The sequence below is a fragment of the Castor canadensis genome, chromosome 18 (genome assembly GCF_047511655.1).
Source record: "Castor canadensis chromosome 18, mCasCan1.hap1v2, whole genome shotgun sequence".
Lineage (NCBI taxonomy): Eukaryota > Metazoa > Chordata > Mammalia > Rodentia > Castoridae > Castor > Castor canadensis.
The window spans coordinates 34,634,319-34,649,143 of NC_133403.1; the positions used below are offsets into that span (position 1 = coordinate 34,634,319).

The 14,825-nt window shown below is 50.4% G+C and overlaps 1 protein-coding gene across 4 annotated transcripts in view; it reads left to right on the forward strand.

Annotated features, from left to right (window-relative positions):
• Nos1 (nitric oxide synthase 1) overlaps positions 1-14,825 on the forward strand; it is a 162,601-nt gene that overhangs the window by 113,968 nt on the left and 33,808 nt on the right. For all 4 annotated transcript variants that reach the window (XM_020163665.2, XM_074061437.1, XM_074061435.1 and 1 more), the window contains exons 5-11: positions 383-528; positions 2,440-2,602; positions 3,341-3,432; positions 6,982-7,123; positions 8,631-8,770; positions 10,779-10,953; positions 14,200-14,301. In XM_020163665.2, coding sequence (XP_020019254.2) covers positions 383-528; positions 2,440-2,602; positions 3,341-3,432; positions 6,982-7,123; positions 8,631-8,770; positions 10,779-10,953; positions 14,200-14,301 — 960 coding nt within the window. The remainder of the gene's footprint in view (positions 1-382; positions 529-2,439; positions 2,603-3,340; positions 3,433-6,981; positions 7,124-8,630; positions 8,771-10,778; positions 10,954-14,199; positions 14,302-14,825) is intronic.

The following is a 14,825-nucleotide window of genomic DNA, read 5'->3' on the forward strand; positions in this document are numbered from 1 at the left end:
TGCTAGGGGCCAAAACCAGCCCAGGTCCCAGGGGTGCTGTAAAGTCACCCTGCACGCAATCTATCACACGCCTTCCACTGAGCGACTGTGTCCACTCTATTAGAACGAGAACCCATTCTCCAATGTGGGCAGCAATGTCTACTTCCTAGTCATGACGCCCCCATTCCCCTGATTGGCTAATGGAACGCCTCAGGAGCCTCGAACTTGACTTATCTACCTACCTCGGTGCAATGGTGATTGGGATTTGACCACTAATCCCCCTCTGGAAGTACAGACCGGGTCAGCTCTACCCTGAAGACCAGGTCCTGGCCTGCAGCCCAACACCTGCCAACCCCGGGTGGAGCCTCACTCTATCGGCCCCCCCCTCTCTCTTGGCTTCCAGGAAACGGGGTGCACAGAGCACATCTGCATGGGCTCCGTCATGCTCCCTTCTCAGCACACACGGAGGCCCGAGGACGTCCGCTCCAAGGAGCAGCTCTTCCCCCTCGCCAAAGACTTCATTGATCAGTATTACTCTTCGATTAAAAGGCAAGTGTGTGTCAACTCCCAAGAGCCTGGGGTTCACCAGTGAGTGCCAGGGACAAAGACACCAGCTCCACCTTCACGGACAGCTGAGCCAAATCCATAGTGTAAGGGATTCTGCCCGCCACATGCAGGGGTCGAAAACCGGCAGCCCGAGGGCCAACCCCAACCCCCAGAAGGGTTTTTGCTTGGCCTGCAAAGGGTTGATGCAAACTGGAAACTTTGCAAGCAATTCCATGCTCACACCTGTTCCCCAGAAGACACACGTGAGAAGGTGTGTTCACTGAAACATTATTTATAGTATGAAAAAAATTAGAATTAAAACCAAGTATGGTGGTGCACACTTATAATCTCAGCATTCAGGAGGCTGAGGCAGGAGGATGATAAGCTCTAGGCAGCCTGGGCTACAGAGTGAGAGCCTGGGTCAAAACACATACACAGCTGGGTGTGGTGGTTCATGTCTATAATCCCAGCTACTCGGGAGGCAGAGGTAGGAGGATCAAGAGTTCAAAGCCAGCCCATGTAAAGCCAGTGCAAGACTCTATCTGAAAAACAGACTAAGAGCAAAAGGACTGGGGGTCTGGCCAGAGCAAGGACTTGGGGTGCTCAATTCACCCCCCAGTCCCACAAGCACGCACACACACAATTACAGAACCCACAGGAAACCACCTCCTCTCCACCAACAGGCCATGGGGAAGCGAGTATGATAGGTTTCGGACGTCAGGTGCAGGTTGAGAATCCTTCATCCAAAATGCTTGGGACCAGAAGTATTTCAGGTTTCACAGTTTTCCAGGTTTTGTGATATTTGCATAGATTTTACCAGTTGAGCGCTCCAACTCCAAAAATCTAAAATCTGAGTGGTAGAGTGTGTGCTTGGCATTCACTTAGCACAGCACACGTACAGAAGCTTTTTAAACACGGGAATAACATCGTGCGTGGTTTATACACGGCGAGCAGATAAGAAAAGGTGTGAGACCAGTGTGTGGGGGGCACGCCTGTAATCCCAGCACTCGGGAGTCTGAGGCAGGAGGGTCGTAAGTGTGAGGTCAGCCTGATTACACAGGGAGAACCTGTTTAGAAAAACAAACCAAAATAAACAAAAAAAAGGGAGCGTGAATAGCAGTTACTTCTGGGGACACAGGGCCCCGATGGGGACATCATCCACACGCAACTAGGATACTCTCTTATCCAGGCACGTGGTTCTCTTTATACTATTCTTTGTGCCTTCCTGTAAGTCTGCAATTTTCCATGATAATGTTTTTGGCAGTACTGGGATTTGAACCCAGGTCCTCACACTTGCTAGGCAGGTGCTCTACCACACCTCCAACCCTTTTTGCTCTGGTTATTTTTGAGATGGGATGACAGGAGTGCACCCCCACACCCAGCTTCCTCTGTTGAGATAGGAGTCTCGTGAACTTGTTACCCAGGCTGGCCTCGAACCATGATCCTTCAGGTCTCCACCTCCTGAGTAGCTGGGATTACAGACGTGAGCCACTGTGCCAGACCTTCCACTTGAGTGCACAGTCTCTGCTTTTTGCTCAAACTGTCACATGCTGAAACTCACATGCTGAAATCAGAACTTTCAGTAACTCTGCCTTCCCGCGATAGCTCCTCCCTTCCACCACCACTATGGTGTTGTCAGCTTTCCATTGCTGTGACAAAATACCTGAGAGACTCAACTTCAAAGGAGAAAAAGAGTTACTTTGGCTCACAGTTTTAGAGGCCTCAGCCTCTGGTTGTGTGACCGCATTGGCTTTGGGACTGTGGCGAGGCGGCACATTGAGGTGGGAGCACCTAGCACAGGGAGCTGCTCACATCATGGCAGCCAGGAAGCAAAGAGAGACACAGGCAGGAAGTGGGACCCCAATATGGCCTCTGAGGCCCCACCCTCAATGGCCTCACTTCCTGATGCCACAGATTTGGCTCCAAAGCCCACATGGACAGGCTGGAAGAGGTGAACAAGGAGATCCAAAGCACCAGCACCTACCAGCTCAAGGACACCGAGCTCATCTATGGGGCCAAGCACGCCTGGCGAAACGCCTCCCGCTGTGTCGGCAGGATCCAGTGGTCCAAGCTGCAGGTGGGTGGTGCAGCTCTGATACCTGGAAGACCCTCACATGTGGGGATGACAGAAGGGGAGCATGTGGAGATTTGAGGGGTGTCAATTCCTTTTACCTGTTGCCCAAAGAAACCTGTAAGTACCTCCTGCTAACCCATTGCACCCTTGGTCCACCTCTAAGATTTGGGGCAGACCTTGATTAGTCATGTCTTATTCAGCTAATACTGTTTTTCTGTTAAATGATATTTGCATATCACCTGGTAGAATTTACGCTCTCTGGTTTGCCGCAGACCTCACCACTCCCTTTTGTCTTCTTATTTATGTTATCTGGCCACTCCCTGAATATATTAGTTTCTGGTGTGGTTTTATTCTAGGGAATAATTTAACGTTGCAAGTAGATTAGTTCTCAGGACCAGGAGGATTTTTGTGTTTGTTTTATTTTTAATGCCTAAAATCTCTAGTAAACAGAAAAAGTAACCATCCCATAAAACTCTACCCTTTATTCGCCATCCCTCTCATCTTCATTTACACCCTGTGCCTGCTTTTAGGGCACTTTTCCTGGTCTGATTGACCTTGATCAGCTAGAAAAAAGAACATATAAAACCCAGCGTGGGCTTCATTGATGAGATGCTTCCTGCCCCGGGCGGGGGGCAGAACCTGCAGAGGGCTATGGGTTCCCCTGAATGGGAAGTCTGCACTGCAGTCACTGAGTGGAGGGGGGGCCAGGGGGCCATCAGTCCCAGCCTGCACCTCTTCCAGGTGTTTGATGCCCGGGACTGCACAACAGCTCATGGGATGTTCAACTATATTTGCAACCACGTCAAATATGCCACCAACAAAGGTAACCTCAGGTGAGCTACCTGCCGGGGCCTGGGGAGGGGGTCTGTGTCCCCACAGCATGGAGCCTTGGCTCAGAGTGGCTTAGCTGCCAGAGGAGATGTGCCCTCCACTTAGGGAGACGGGCCAGACTGGGAGAGGTGTCCCGGCCTTCCACAGCCCCTGTCCCTGGTCTTCCAGGAGGAGCAGAGTCCCAGGTGGTAGTTTGCAAAACTACAGTGATACGCATTGCTTAGCCTTCAGTTCAGATTCGGAACCCCATTATTTGTGATGACCTTCTGCTCTGTTGCTCAGAGCTGACCTCAAATTCCCCCTGGTTTAAAAAGCAGTCTTTTCCCCCACCACTAGGGGCACCGTGCCTTCAGGTGCCACCAAGCCAGGCCAGGCCTTGAACTCTTTGCATCAGTACAAAGAAAAAAACACAGGAAGCAGATGTAGGCAGGGTGGCATCCGTGGTCAATGGACCAACGGACTGACCAATGGACCGATGAACCGATGGGCTGGAGGCTTCCACACTGGCTGGTCTCAGCTGGAGAGAGCAGCTGGGGTCCCCACAGACAGCTGGCTGCACTTGTCAATCCTGCTGGCTGGCGTCTGTCCCCAGTTGCTGAAGACAAGCCCCATCTTGGGCTGTTACAGGGCTGCTTCAGAGATATTCCCACGACAGCCCTCACCACTGAGCTGCCCTGAGCTCCTGCACCGGTGGCTGACTTCATAAGCATGGGATTTACCAGCCAGGGGGAAAGGGGCCGAGGCGAGGAGTTGGTACTTAGGTCTCTTTCCCCGGTGATCCCTCCCTGAAAGAATCCTCACCATTAATGGCCTCCCTGCCAAGGTTAAGGAGCCAGAAGCTCCTGGAAACTCTGGTGGTTTCTGAATGGTGCTGTGAGCAGGTGGTAGGAGGGGTCACCCGGGTCTGGCAGTGCATCACCACCTTTTTTAATTGTCTACTAAGGGATCTTCATGACAGTTCCTAAAGAAAATATTTAGCTGAGCACAGTGGCTCATCCCTGTAATCCTAACTACTCAGGAAGTGAGAATGGGAGGGTCACAGTTTGAAGCTAGCCCTGGCAAAAAGTTAGCCAGACCCTATCTCAACCAGCAAGCCAGGTTTGGAGGTTCTTACTTGTAATCCCATCTTCAAGTGGGGGCAGAGATAGGAGGATTATTGTCCAAAGCTGGCCAGAGCAAAAATCTCAAGACCTATCTGAAAAATAAACTAAAGCAAAAAGGTCTGGGGGTGGCTCAAGTGGTAGAGCACCTGCCTAGCAAGCACGAGGCCCTGAGTTCAAACCTCAGTACCTCAAAAAAAATTCAGTTGACTTTTTTCTAAGTTTTAGGCCTTGTGTCTGAAAATAAGGAAAGTCCTGAGGGAATGTATACATGAACAGAGAAATTGTTTCTCTCTCTTTTTTTTTTTTTTTTTTTTTGAAGTACTGGGGTTAGAACTCAGGGCCTGCATCATGAGCCACTTTACCAGCCCTTTTTTGTGATGGGCTTTCTTCAAGATAGGGTCTCTCAAACTATTTGCCCAGGCTAGCTTTGAACAGTGATCCTCCTGATCTCTGCCTCCTGAGTAGCTGGGATTACAGGTGTGGGCCACCAGTGCCCAGCTAGCAATAGTTTCTTCGTAAGAGAAGAAGGAAGGCCAAAGAGGAGGGAGAGAGAAAGATCATATAATTTAAACAACACCGTGCATTCAACCTGCCCCTCAGAGACACAGGAAAGGAGGCTTCTGTGTGTCCTGTGTCTGTTTTCTCGGTTCCTGCACAGCAAGGAAATGTCACACCCTCGCTGGCTGTGTGTGACTCTGCTGTTTGTAGACATGCTTTTTAAATACACACAGAGATTACACAAGCCAGATTTATCTGGTGCTCAACCAAACACACACCATTGTGTCTGAATAACGGAAAAACACTGACTCATTCATTCTGTGTTCGTCTCCAAAACGGCACTAAGAGACTCTTGCTAAGAGATTTTTAAGAGCACCTCTGTCTCTGTGCCTGTCACCTTCAATCCCAACTCTAAACTCGCCCCCAGGTGTGACACCCACTCCTGCAGTATCAAATGCTACATTCTCTTGTCTAGAGGGTAAGACCTAAAAAAATGCCCTCAGAAGGAAAGGTCAATGAATTTACCTGGGGCGCTGTCTGGGAATGTGAATTTGAGTCAGGTGTTGGATGTGGACATGTGACAGCAGAGAAGGGTTCCAGGAAGGGGTGATAGGACAGCATTCTGGCAGGAGTCCATAAGGAAGACCTGTCAGCCATGGGTTGACCTGGAGATGTGATCCCTGCTGGGTGTGGTGGTGCACACCTGTAATCCCAACACTGGGGAGGCTGAGATAGAAGGATCTTGAGTTCAATGCCAGCCTGAGCTACATAGTGAGATCTCTAAAACTAAAATAAAAAGTGTGATCCTTGTGTTGATACAAGAAGCCAGAACAATGGTTTCTGTAGCCTGGGATTTGATCCAGTGACAGGCGAGTCCAGATAGCAAGAGCCCCTGGCAGGAGATAACCTGGAACCACACGGTGAAAAGGTGACCCTCCTTCAGTTCTGTTTTCAATCCTTCATTAATGCCAAGGAGCAAGAGCAGGGCTCCAGCTAGGGGCTTTCCTCTGAGAATGGCAACTTTAAAGAATTTAATCGGGGCCGCCTAGTTAGGCAGTGAGGACAGTGGCTGGCCACCTGCCATTTTCTCTTCAGTAAATAAACGTGATTCAGAATACAAGTTGGTTTCTTTTGGTACAGTACAGGGGGCAGGAGTTAGGTGGGATATGTTATCAAGGTACCTATCCCGACTTGCAATATACCAGCCAGTGAAATGAGTTTTACAAAAGAGAAAGTTTGTTCACAAGGAGGCCATGTGTGTGACAGGGCCTGGGGACACTTTTGTGCTAGTGCGGGAAGGAGATCGGGGGTTATCCAAGAGCAGGGGAAGTGGATGAGGTTTTCCCTCTGTTTCAAATGAGAGGTGGTGTAGCTGAGTCCTGGCTCTGGGGACTGCAGTGGGCTGTTGGAAGACTCAGGGCCTGATGTTTCCCTGGTGATGACCTGACACAAAAAGAGCAACCTGGGCCAGGCATGGTGGTGCACACCTATAATCCCAGCTACTTAGGAGACAGAGACAGGAGGATCGTGGTCCTAGGTCAGCCCAGGCAAAAAGTATGAGACCCTGTCTGAAAAAGGACTAAACAAAAAAAGCCTGAGAGTATAGCTCCAGTGGTAGAGTGTCTGCTTAGCAAATAAAAAGCCCTGAGTTCAAACCCCAGTACTGCCAAAAAAAACTTCCCTGGAAGACCAGCTCAAGTCAGTATTGTTATAAAGGTCCCCGGCTAAGCCACCAGGCTGTCATTGTGCCTCCACCCGCCCCCTTCGCAGACGAGAGGTTCAGATGGAGGAGAGGGCCGGGCTCCTCCCTTTCCACAGCTGCTCCCTGAATTCTGGGGACCTTAGCTCTGTCCTGAGCTGTTGACCCAGGCAGCATCTTTTCCAGAATGTCCCCAAAGTGCAGGTCCCCTCCTCCCCCATGCCACATGTCCTCCCTCCTGTCCCCCACAGGTCGGCCATCACCATATTTCCCCAGAGGACCGATGGCAAGCACGACTTTCGGGTCTGGAACTCTCAGCTCATCCGCTACGCCGGCTACAAGCAGCCTGACGGCTCCACCCTGGGGGACCCAGCCAATGTGCAATTCACAGAGGTGCGAGCAGGCACCCCGACCCGTCCCCACCTGGCTCTCAGGCCCCCCCACTTTTTCCTTTTGGCCTTATCATCCTGGGGAATGGGCAGCCAGTTGGCCACAGTTCACTGTTCCCTAGACTTGCTGCCCCAGTCCTCCCTCCAAATTCCAAATTCTCTGATGAAAACTCTCATCCCATTGGTAGACTGAGGCCAAGTGAGTTTTCCAAGGCAGTGAAATGAGTAAAGGAAAAGCGGGAGCCACAGGGCAAACATCCCGTCTCCCACAGGAAAGCAGCTGATACAGGAAGGCCGGTCGAGCATCCTTCTTTCCTGAGCTGGTGATAAGGTCTCACTCACGTCATCATTTGTGGGTTTATACAATGACTCCAGCCCCCAGCTCTTCCTGGGGTACACTTGATTCTCTCCCAGACAGCAGCTCACCCTGATTGCTGGTAGCCCCCAGCTCTTCCTGGGGTACACTTGATTCTCTCCCAGACAGCAGCTCACCCTGATTGCTGGTAGCCTAAGTCATTCACAAAACCCACCGAGAGAGCTGACCAAACCTCCCTGCCCCGGGCTTTCCTGCCTGGTGGTTGTTGGGACAGCCAGTAACAGGTAGCATGGTAGCCAATGTGAACTGTGCCCACAGGGGCCCCACGGCCACCCCCATGCCTGAGCACCTCCCACTTAGCACCCACCCCACCCAGACCTTCTCTCTGTCCTCTCCTCCCACCCCTGGGACCTCCAAGATGAGTTGCCAAACCCAAGGGTCTTCCCCACACACACACACACCACCACGCTGTGGTTTCTTTTGTTTGTGGCTTTTCTTATTGAAATGTGATTGTCCCTGTAACCAGGGCGACCAGAAGTCGCACCTGTGTGGTGGAAGGCGCAGCCAGACTCTGCCCCACTTGGCTGAGCACGAACTGCAGACTTGGCTGACCTTGGCTTTGCCTCCTGCCATGCCACAGCCTCTTCCTCCCATTCTGTTGCAAGCAGGAGACTCTGAGTTCAAACCCAGAGCCGCCTAAATAAATAGGTAAATAAATAAATAATAAATAAAATGAGGATGCTGATAAAATTATTTTCACCTCTTTTTTGAAACACAGCTGCTTGACACTGAAGCTACTTATGTGATTCTCACTAGATGGCCAGTGGTCAGTTGCCCCAACAAGGCCACATTCAGTAATTCTTCATCGATCTCAGTAGACAGTCTTTGTATATTGTGGCCCCTCATGCAAGCACACGGCAGACACTACAATGAGTCCCCTGGGAGTTCCCGGTGGGCACAGGGACCCTTGTTGGAGAAAAAGGCTGCCTTGTACCCCACGGGACCATGAGAGTTGTGCTGGTTCCGTGGCGAGGCCAGGGAGGCTCTTAAAAGGGAGGAAACACTGCAAAAACCTCAGAGGTGACCTCTAGGGCTGGCATAGGGATCCCTGCTCAGCCCCAAGCCACACAGGGCCACCGTGCTTGGAGGGGTGTTTGAGGGACCAGCAGCGATGTGAACAGGGGTCTCTCTGCAGATCTGCATCCAACAGGGCTGGAAACCCCCAAGGGGCCGCTTTGATGTCCTGCCACTCCTGCTCCAGGCCAACGGCAATGACCCTGAGCTCTTCCAGATCCCCCCGGAGCTGGTGCTGGAAGTGCCCATCAGGCACCCCAGGTGAGAGCAACTGGTGTGGGAGGTCTGCCCAGTGCCTCTCTCTGTCCCTCTGCCTGGCCCCAACAGGCTGCAGAGGCATCTTTCTTCCTGTCCTCACAGCAGGTAGGATGGGCACTGCCCCCTCTTCTGACTCACAGTCACCCCACTCCTAAGCAGTCACCAGACCCTGGGGGTGGAAGAGCAGAAGCACCTACTGTCATGCCTTGGGGACAAACACTCAGTAGAGGAAACCATTTAAAACCCTACTGATGACTGGGCATAGTAGTACACACCTGTAAACCCAGCTACCCAAGAGGCGGTGGTAGATGGATCCTGATCCAAAGCAAGCCTGGGAAAAAGCCCAGGACCTTATAGCAGATAAACAAACTGAAGCAAAAGGGTTGGAGATGTGGCTCAACTGACAGAGCACCTGCCAAATGCAAGGCCCTGAATCTAAGATAAACAATATGTAGATGTAAAATATTTTAAAAACCAAAGTTAATTTTTTAAAATCCATGATGAGGTATATCACTACATTTTAAATAAAAACAGGACCAGCTCAGAACTGAGATTAGGGGAGTCATGCAAGCACAGAGAAGGATCCTGTCTATTTAAAGTTTTAATATTTTATTTGGCCTATGTGTACCTATTGCATTCATTTGTATTTCTTATAAACATTGAGTTAGTACTGGAGGAGTGGCTTAAGTGATAGACCGCCTGCCTAGCAAGCATGAGGCCCTGAGTTCAAACCCCAGTACCGCCAACGAAAAAAAACAAAAAGCCACATTGCATTAATTTTAAATCTTGCAATAATGACATTGATCTTATTTATTGAGTCATATTGGAGTCCCTTTAAATTTTGCTTCCTACACTAGCACCTCACTTGCCGCACCCCAGTCCCTGCCCTGGCAGAAGCAAGTGTCCTGAGTCTCCTGAGGCTGCCTGGCTTCTGAGAAGCACCTGTGTCCTCAGTGACCTTGACCATGGTGCACTTCCCCTCCTCTTGTTCTCCGCAGTTTATTCTTCTCACTCCAGCCAGGCATTGCCCTGGCTTTCACTTGATCTCTGCCTCTGTGGCTTTACCATCTCAAAGAGGAGCAGTTTTACATTCACTGCTCCCCAAATAATCACTTAATCTCAGCAAAGTGCTGAGAAGGAACTTTTTAAAACTTTTGTATTAGGGTATAGTCATGGTACGGTAGAGGGGGGTGTTCACTGTGACAATTCCAAATAGGCTCATATTGTACATCTCTCCCCACTCGACCCCCTCCCCACCCCACCTCTAGCAATTTCCAGGTTTCTTAGTTCTATTTCGTGTAAGTATATAAAGTCCATCCACCATATTCCCTCACCTTCACCTCCTTCATTCCCCCTCCCCCTCCCACAAGCACCACACACACACACACACACACACACACACACTGTACCTATTTTACAGTCCTGTCGTTCATCATTAATATTTAAGTCAGTGTTCAAAGGGGTGTCTCGATGTGTCCCCACTGTGAGTACCCTTTACTTTGGTTTCTGCGGAGGAACTTTTATGGTGCCTAGAAATGTGAACTCACCACACCCAATTGGCCATGAGGAAGATTTTCTAGAATTAGCTGAGAGTTGAGTACATGAAGAAGAGGAAACACTAAAGGAAGAAGGAAACCCTCAGTGAGAAGGAGCTGCCTGTGCAAAGGCCCCAGGGCATATGTGAGCTCTGGGGGTTGCAGGAGTGTGAGGTTTCCCTCTGGACTTGCTCTCGGTGGGGGAGGGGGGTTGATAGACCAACTGCAGCCCAAGGCTGTCATTCCTGGGACTGAACGTCCCTTTGAATCACCTGGGGAACCTGTTTTAAAAATGCATACTCTCGGGCCCTAGCTGTGGAACCTGTGATTCCACAGAGCAAAAGGTAGAGTGTGGACATAGTCCTGGTGGATCCCTTGCCTGTGAGTGTCCCCAGTCTGAGAATGTCCCACCCCTGGCAATGCTCAGGAGACACCTGTCCTGTCTGTCATGAGCTGGACCATCTTGCTGTCCACAGGTTTGACTGGTTCAAGGACCTGGGGCTCAAGTGGTATGGCCTCCCTGCGGTCTCCAACATGCTGCTGGAGATCGGTGGCCTGGAGTTCAGCGCCTGTCCCTTCAGCGGCTGGTACATGGGCACAGAGATCGGCGTCCGTGACTACTGTGACAACTCTCGCTACAACATCCTGGAGGTGAGGCCCTCCCTGTCGCCACCACTGGGGCACATCAGGCAGGGGATATTGCTCAATATCCCCTCCTGGCCACTGGACTTTGGAGGCTGGAAACCAGAAGGGGTTGGAACAGATTGCAATTCCGGTGAACCTTCTGGAAATTCCAGAAGCATCCAGGTCTTTACACTGGTAAACCACAAAGCACCAGTGTGCTATAATGGTTTAAGCACCACATCTGTACAGTTGTCTCTTGATGTCTGCAAGGATGAGTTCGGGGTCTGCTCCAGGTAGGAAAATCCACAGATAGTCAAGTCCCTTCTGTAAGATGGCACAGCACTTGCCTATAACCTGTGCACTTAAACCATCCCTCAGTGACTTATGATACCTAATGCAATAGAAATAGTTGTCATACTGTGTGGTTCAGGGAATAAGGACAGGAAAAAAATGTATGTACAGAAGCCATTTTTTTAATATTTTGGTCCAAGTTTCTTAAATCCACAATGCAGAACCCACAGAGGAAGAGGAAAGCCAACTGTGTTATTTGCTTTGTTTTTTGGTGGTACTGGGGTTTGAACTCAGGGCCTCATGGCTTGCTAGGCAGGTATTTTACCACCTGAGCCACTCTGCCAGCCCCAAGGAAGGCCAACTGTGGTTGGTGTCATGCAGTGACCTTTTTATTTTGGTAACTAGTCTCTGTCATTCAAGATAATGCCTGTGACATTCATCCAAGCTACTGTTTGTATCAGTAATTCACAACCTCCATTTATTCTTCACTGTAACCTTGAGGTATGACGGTCCGCCTTCACAGATGAAGAAACTGAGGCCTTTGGGGAAGGTTGATGAAGAACAAGGTCCTAGGACAGGGAGTGTGTCTTTTCCAGGGGAAGGCTTGACTCCCTCCCTCCCCAGCTAAGTCATCCTCAGACACTCATATGTCCCAGGCAGCACTTACAGAAACTTAGAATTGGCGAGAGCATCACGATTGCTCTTTTGTATTATTCTGTCAGCAAATATCCTTAACAACAGTCTGTAACTATTGGCCTGGATCCTCCTAAGATGTACCAGAAAAACAGAGACGTTAAGTGCTAGGTTCGTGTCACACAGCGTATCAGTTGCAGAGTCAAACTCAGAGTCAAGTTGTTCAAAAAACACAGGTGTCCACAGACACTATGGTCCTCAGCCTTGCCACACCTTGGAGCTACCTAGAGAGATTTATAATGACTGGGTTCCAGTCCCCAGGATAGGGATGTCACTGGTCTAATGTGGGATCTGGACAGCCAGATTTTGGGGCAGTCTCAGCGTGTGCACACTTATGTCAGGAAAAAGCAAGACATTCCAGGAGATCGCCGTGGATGTGGCTCCAGTGGCACTTGGAGAGTTTTTTGAAGTCATGTTCTTTTTTCTCTGCAACTTGCTTTTCTTCTTTAAATCAGAATAATACTGTGGGCTGCATGTGTGTGAATTCCAGCGTGGCTGACCATGCACACTTCCCTTTTTCATCTGCTAATTCAAGTTTTGCATGGATTTAGGCAAAGATGCAGCAAATGGTTTCAAAGGTGTCACTGATTCAAAACCAAAAGCCTCAGCCTCGAAGAAGGAATTACTAAGTCTGCATTCTAATCTCGGCATATGTTTCATTTGCAAAGAGTCATTGTCACCAGGTAGCTCAAATGAGGCTCTCCTACCCTGGCCCTCCAACTCCAGCTGCCATTGAACACACATGTTGACAGCTGGAACTGGAAGCCAGTTAACCAAATCTGAGAAGTCATTGCCCTCAAGCCCTGTAGTGAGACCTGGATTCCAGACAGTGACTGGCCTTGGCCTTGGCCTTGACTGAGGGAGGGAAAGCAGAGCTTTAAATAAGGTCCCCTGCACTGGGCCTGCCCATCAGCTCCTTGTCCATGTCACAAGTTGGTTTTTGAAAATAATTTTGTGAAAGACATCAGCCAGGCAGGAAGCAGCTCCTGGGTTTTTGATCTTAGGCATCCCTCTGGGCTCCTACCTCCATGACCAGCTGGCTACATGGACCTTAGGTGAGTCCAGACACCAACCTGGGCCTCAGTTTCCCCATCTAGCTGATGGAGTCTGACAGGTGTCCCTGTGAGTAGGAAGTCCATGGTGTAGAATCTAAGTGACAGTCACTCCAGAGGTGATGTAGAATAAGGGGAGCTTTTCCTACCAGGAAGCAGATATCACTCCCAGGCCACCAGCTCTGCTTAAAACCCTCCAGAAACCTCTGTCATATTCAGAATAAAATCCTGACTCCTTGGCCTGCTGTCCAGTGTCTGTATCTTGTATCTTGTGCTCTTTCTCTTTCTTTCTCTCTCTCTCTCTCTCCTCCCTCTGCTGTTCTCCCCTCCCTCCCCTCTCCCTCCCCCTCTCTCCCACTCTGCCTCTCTCCCCTCCTTCCCTCCCTCCCTCTTCTCTCTCTCCTCTCTCTCTTTTCTATCTCCCTTCCCTCTCTCTCTTCCTCTGCCTCTCTCCCTCTGCCTCTCTTCCCTCCTTCCCTCCCTCCCTCTCCCCTCTTTCCTCTTTCCCTTTCTCTCTCCCCTCTCCCTCCCTCTCTTCCCTCTGCCTCTCTCCCCTCCTTCTCTCTCTCCCTCTGTCTCTCTTTTCTCTCTCTCCTCCCTATGCCTCTCTCCCCTCCCTCCCTCTCTCTAGCTCCCTTTCTCTCTCCCTCTCCTTATGTCTCCCCCTCCCCCTCCCTCCCTCCCTCCCTCCCTTCCTTCCTCTCTCTCTCTCTCCCAGAAGCCCTCCCATCCTCATCACCCTCTGAGCACAGTGGCCCCTTTCTGTTTCTCAGGTGACTTAAGCCTGATTCCACAACAGGGCCTTTGCACTTGCTCTCACTGCCTGGAATGTTCCCTTCCCAGTCCTACCAATGTCTTGCCTTTTCTCATCATTTAACCCTTTGTATGTCATCCCCTGTAGTGGGCCTTCCACTAGGACCCCCATGACTGAATTCAGCCCCTGTCCTTCTTCCTCCCATTTCCTTGTCTTCCTTCCCTCCTAGGAACGAGCATTTACCACAATGTCAGCCCTCCCCCTTCTCTAGAAGTCACACTTCATCATTAAAGGGTAGCTGAGTCTCTTCACTGCCTGTAGGTTCTCAACTTAAGAAAAAAACTCTTTTGTGCTAATGAGTCAATCAGCCTGTGAATGATGATCAATTAATTGAGAAATCCATTGATGACACCAGTCCCACCCCTCTTTCTTCTGAAGTCCAGAGGGGCCTCAGCTTGCATGTCTCTCTCCTTCCCCGTGCAGGAAGTAGCCAAGAAGATGAACTTGGACATGAGGAAGACGTCCTCACTGTGGAAGGACCAGGCGCTGGTGGAGATCAACATTGCAGTGCTGTACAGTTTCCAGGTAGCCCAGGGCCCGTCCCCCCATGCCCCCGAGGGGAGTGGAAGCTTCCAGACCTTACTGTAGAGGGTCAAGAGACCCATCTGCCACAGACCACCCTCAGGGGGCTTCCGTCCACCAGTGCCACCCGCCTCCTGTCTACTTCCCGTCTTCTGGGACCTGGGTGGGGACCACTCCATGCAGAAATGAGGGAGAAGCAACTATTGTTGCTTACCATTCTTTTGGGGGGATGCAGTTTGAACTCAGGGCCTCGTGCTTGCTAGACAAATGCTCTACCACTGAGCCACCCGCAGCCCTTTGTGTTTTAGTTATTTTTCAGGTCGGATCTCACATTTTTGCCCCAGTGGGTCTGGACCTTGATTCTCCTATTTATGCTCCCCCTCACCCATAGCTGGAATGACAGGCATACACCACTGCACTCAGCTGTATTGATTGAGATGGGGTCTCACTAACTTTGCTCAGGCTGGCCTCAAGCAGTGATTCCCCCAATCTCCACCTCCCAAGTAGCTGGAATTATAGGAATGAGC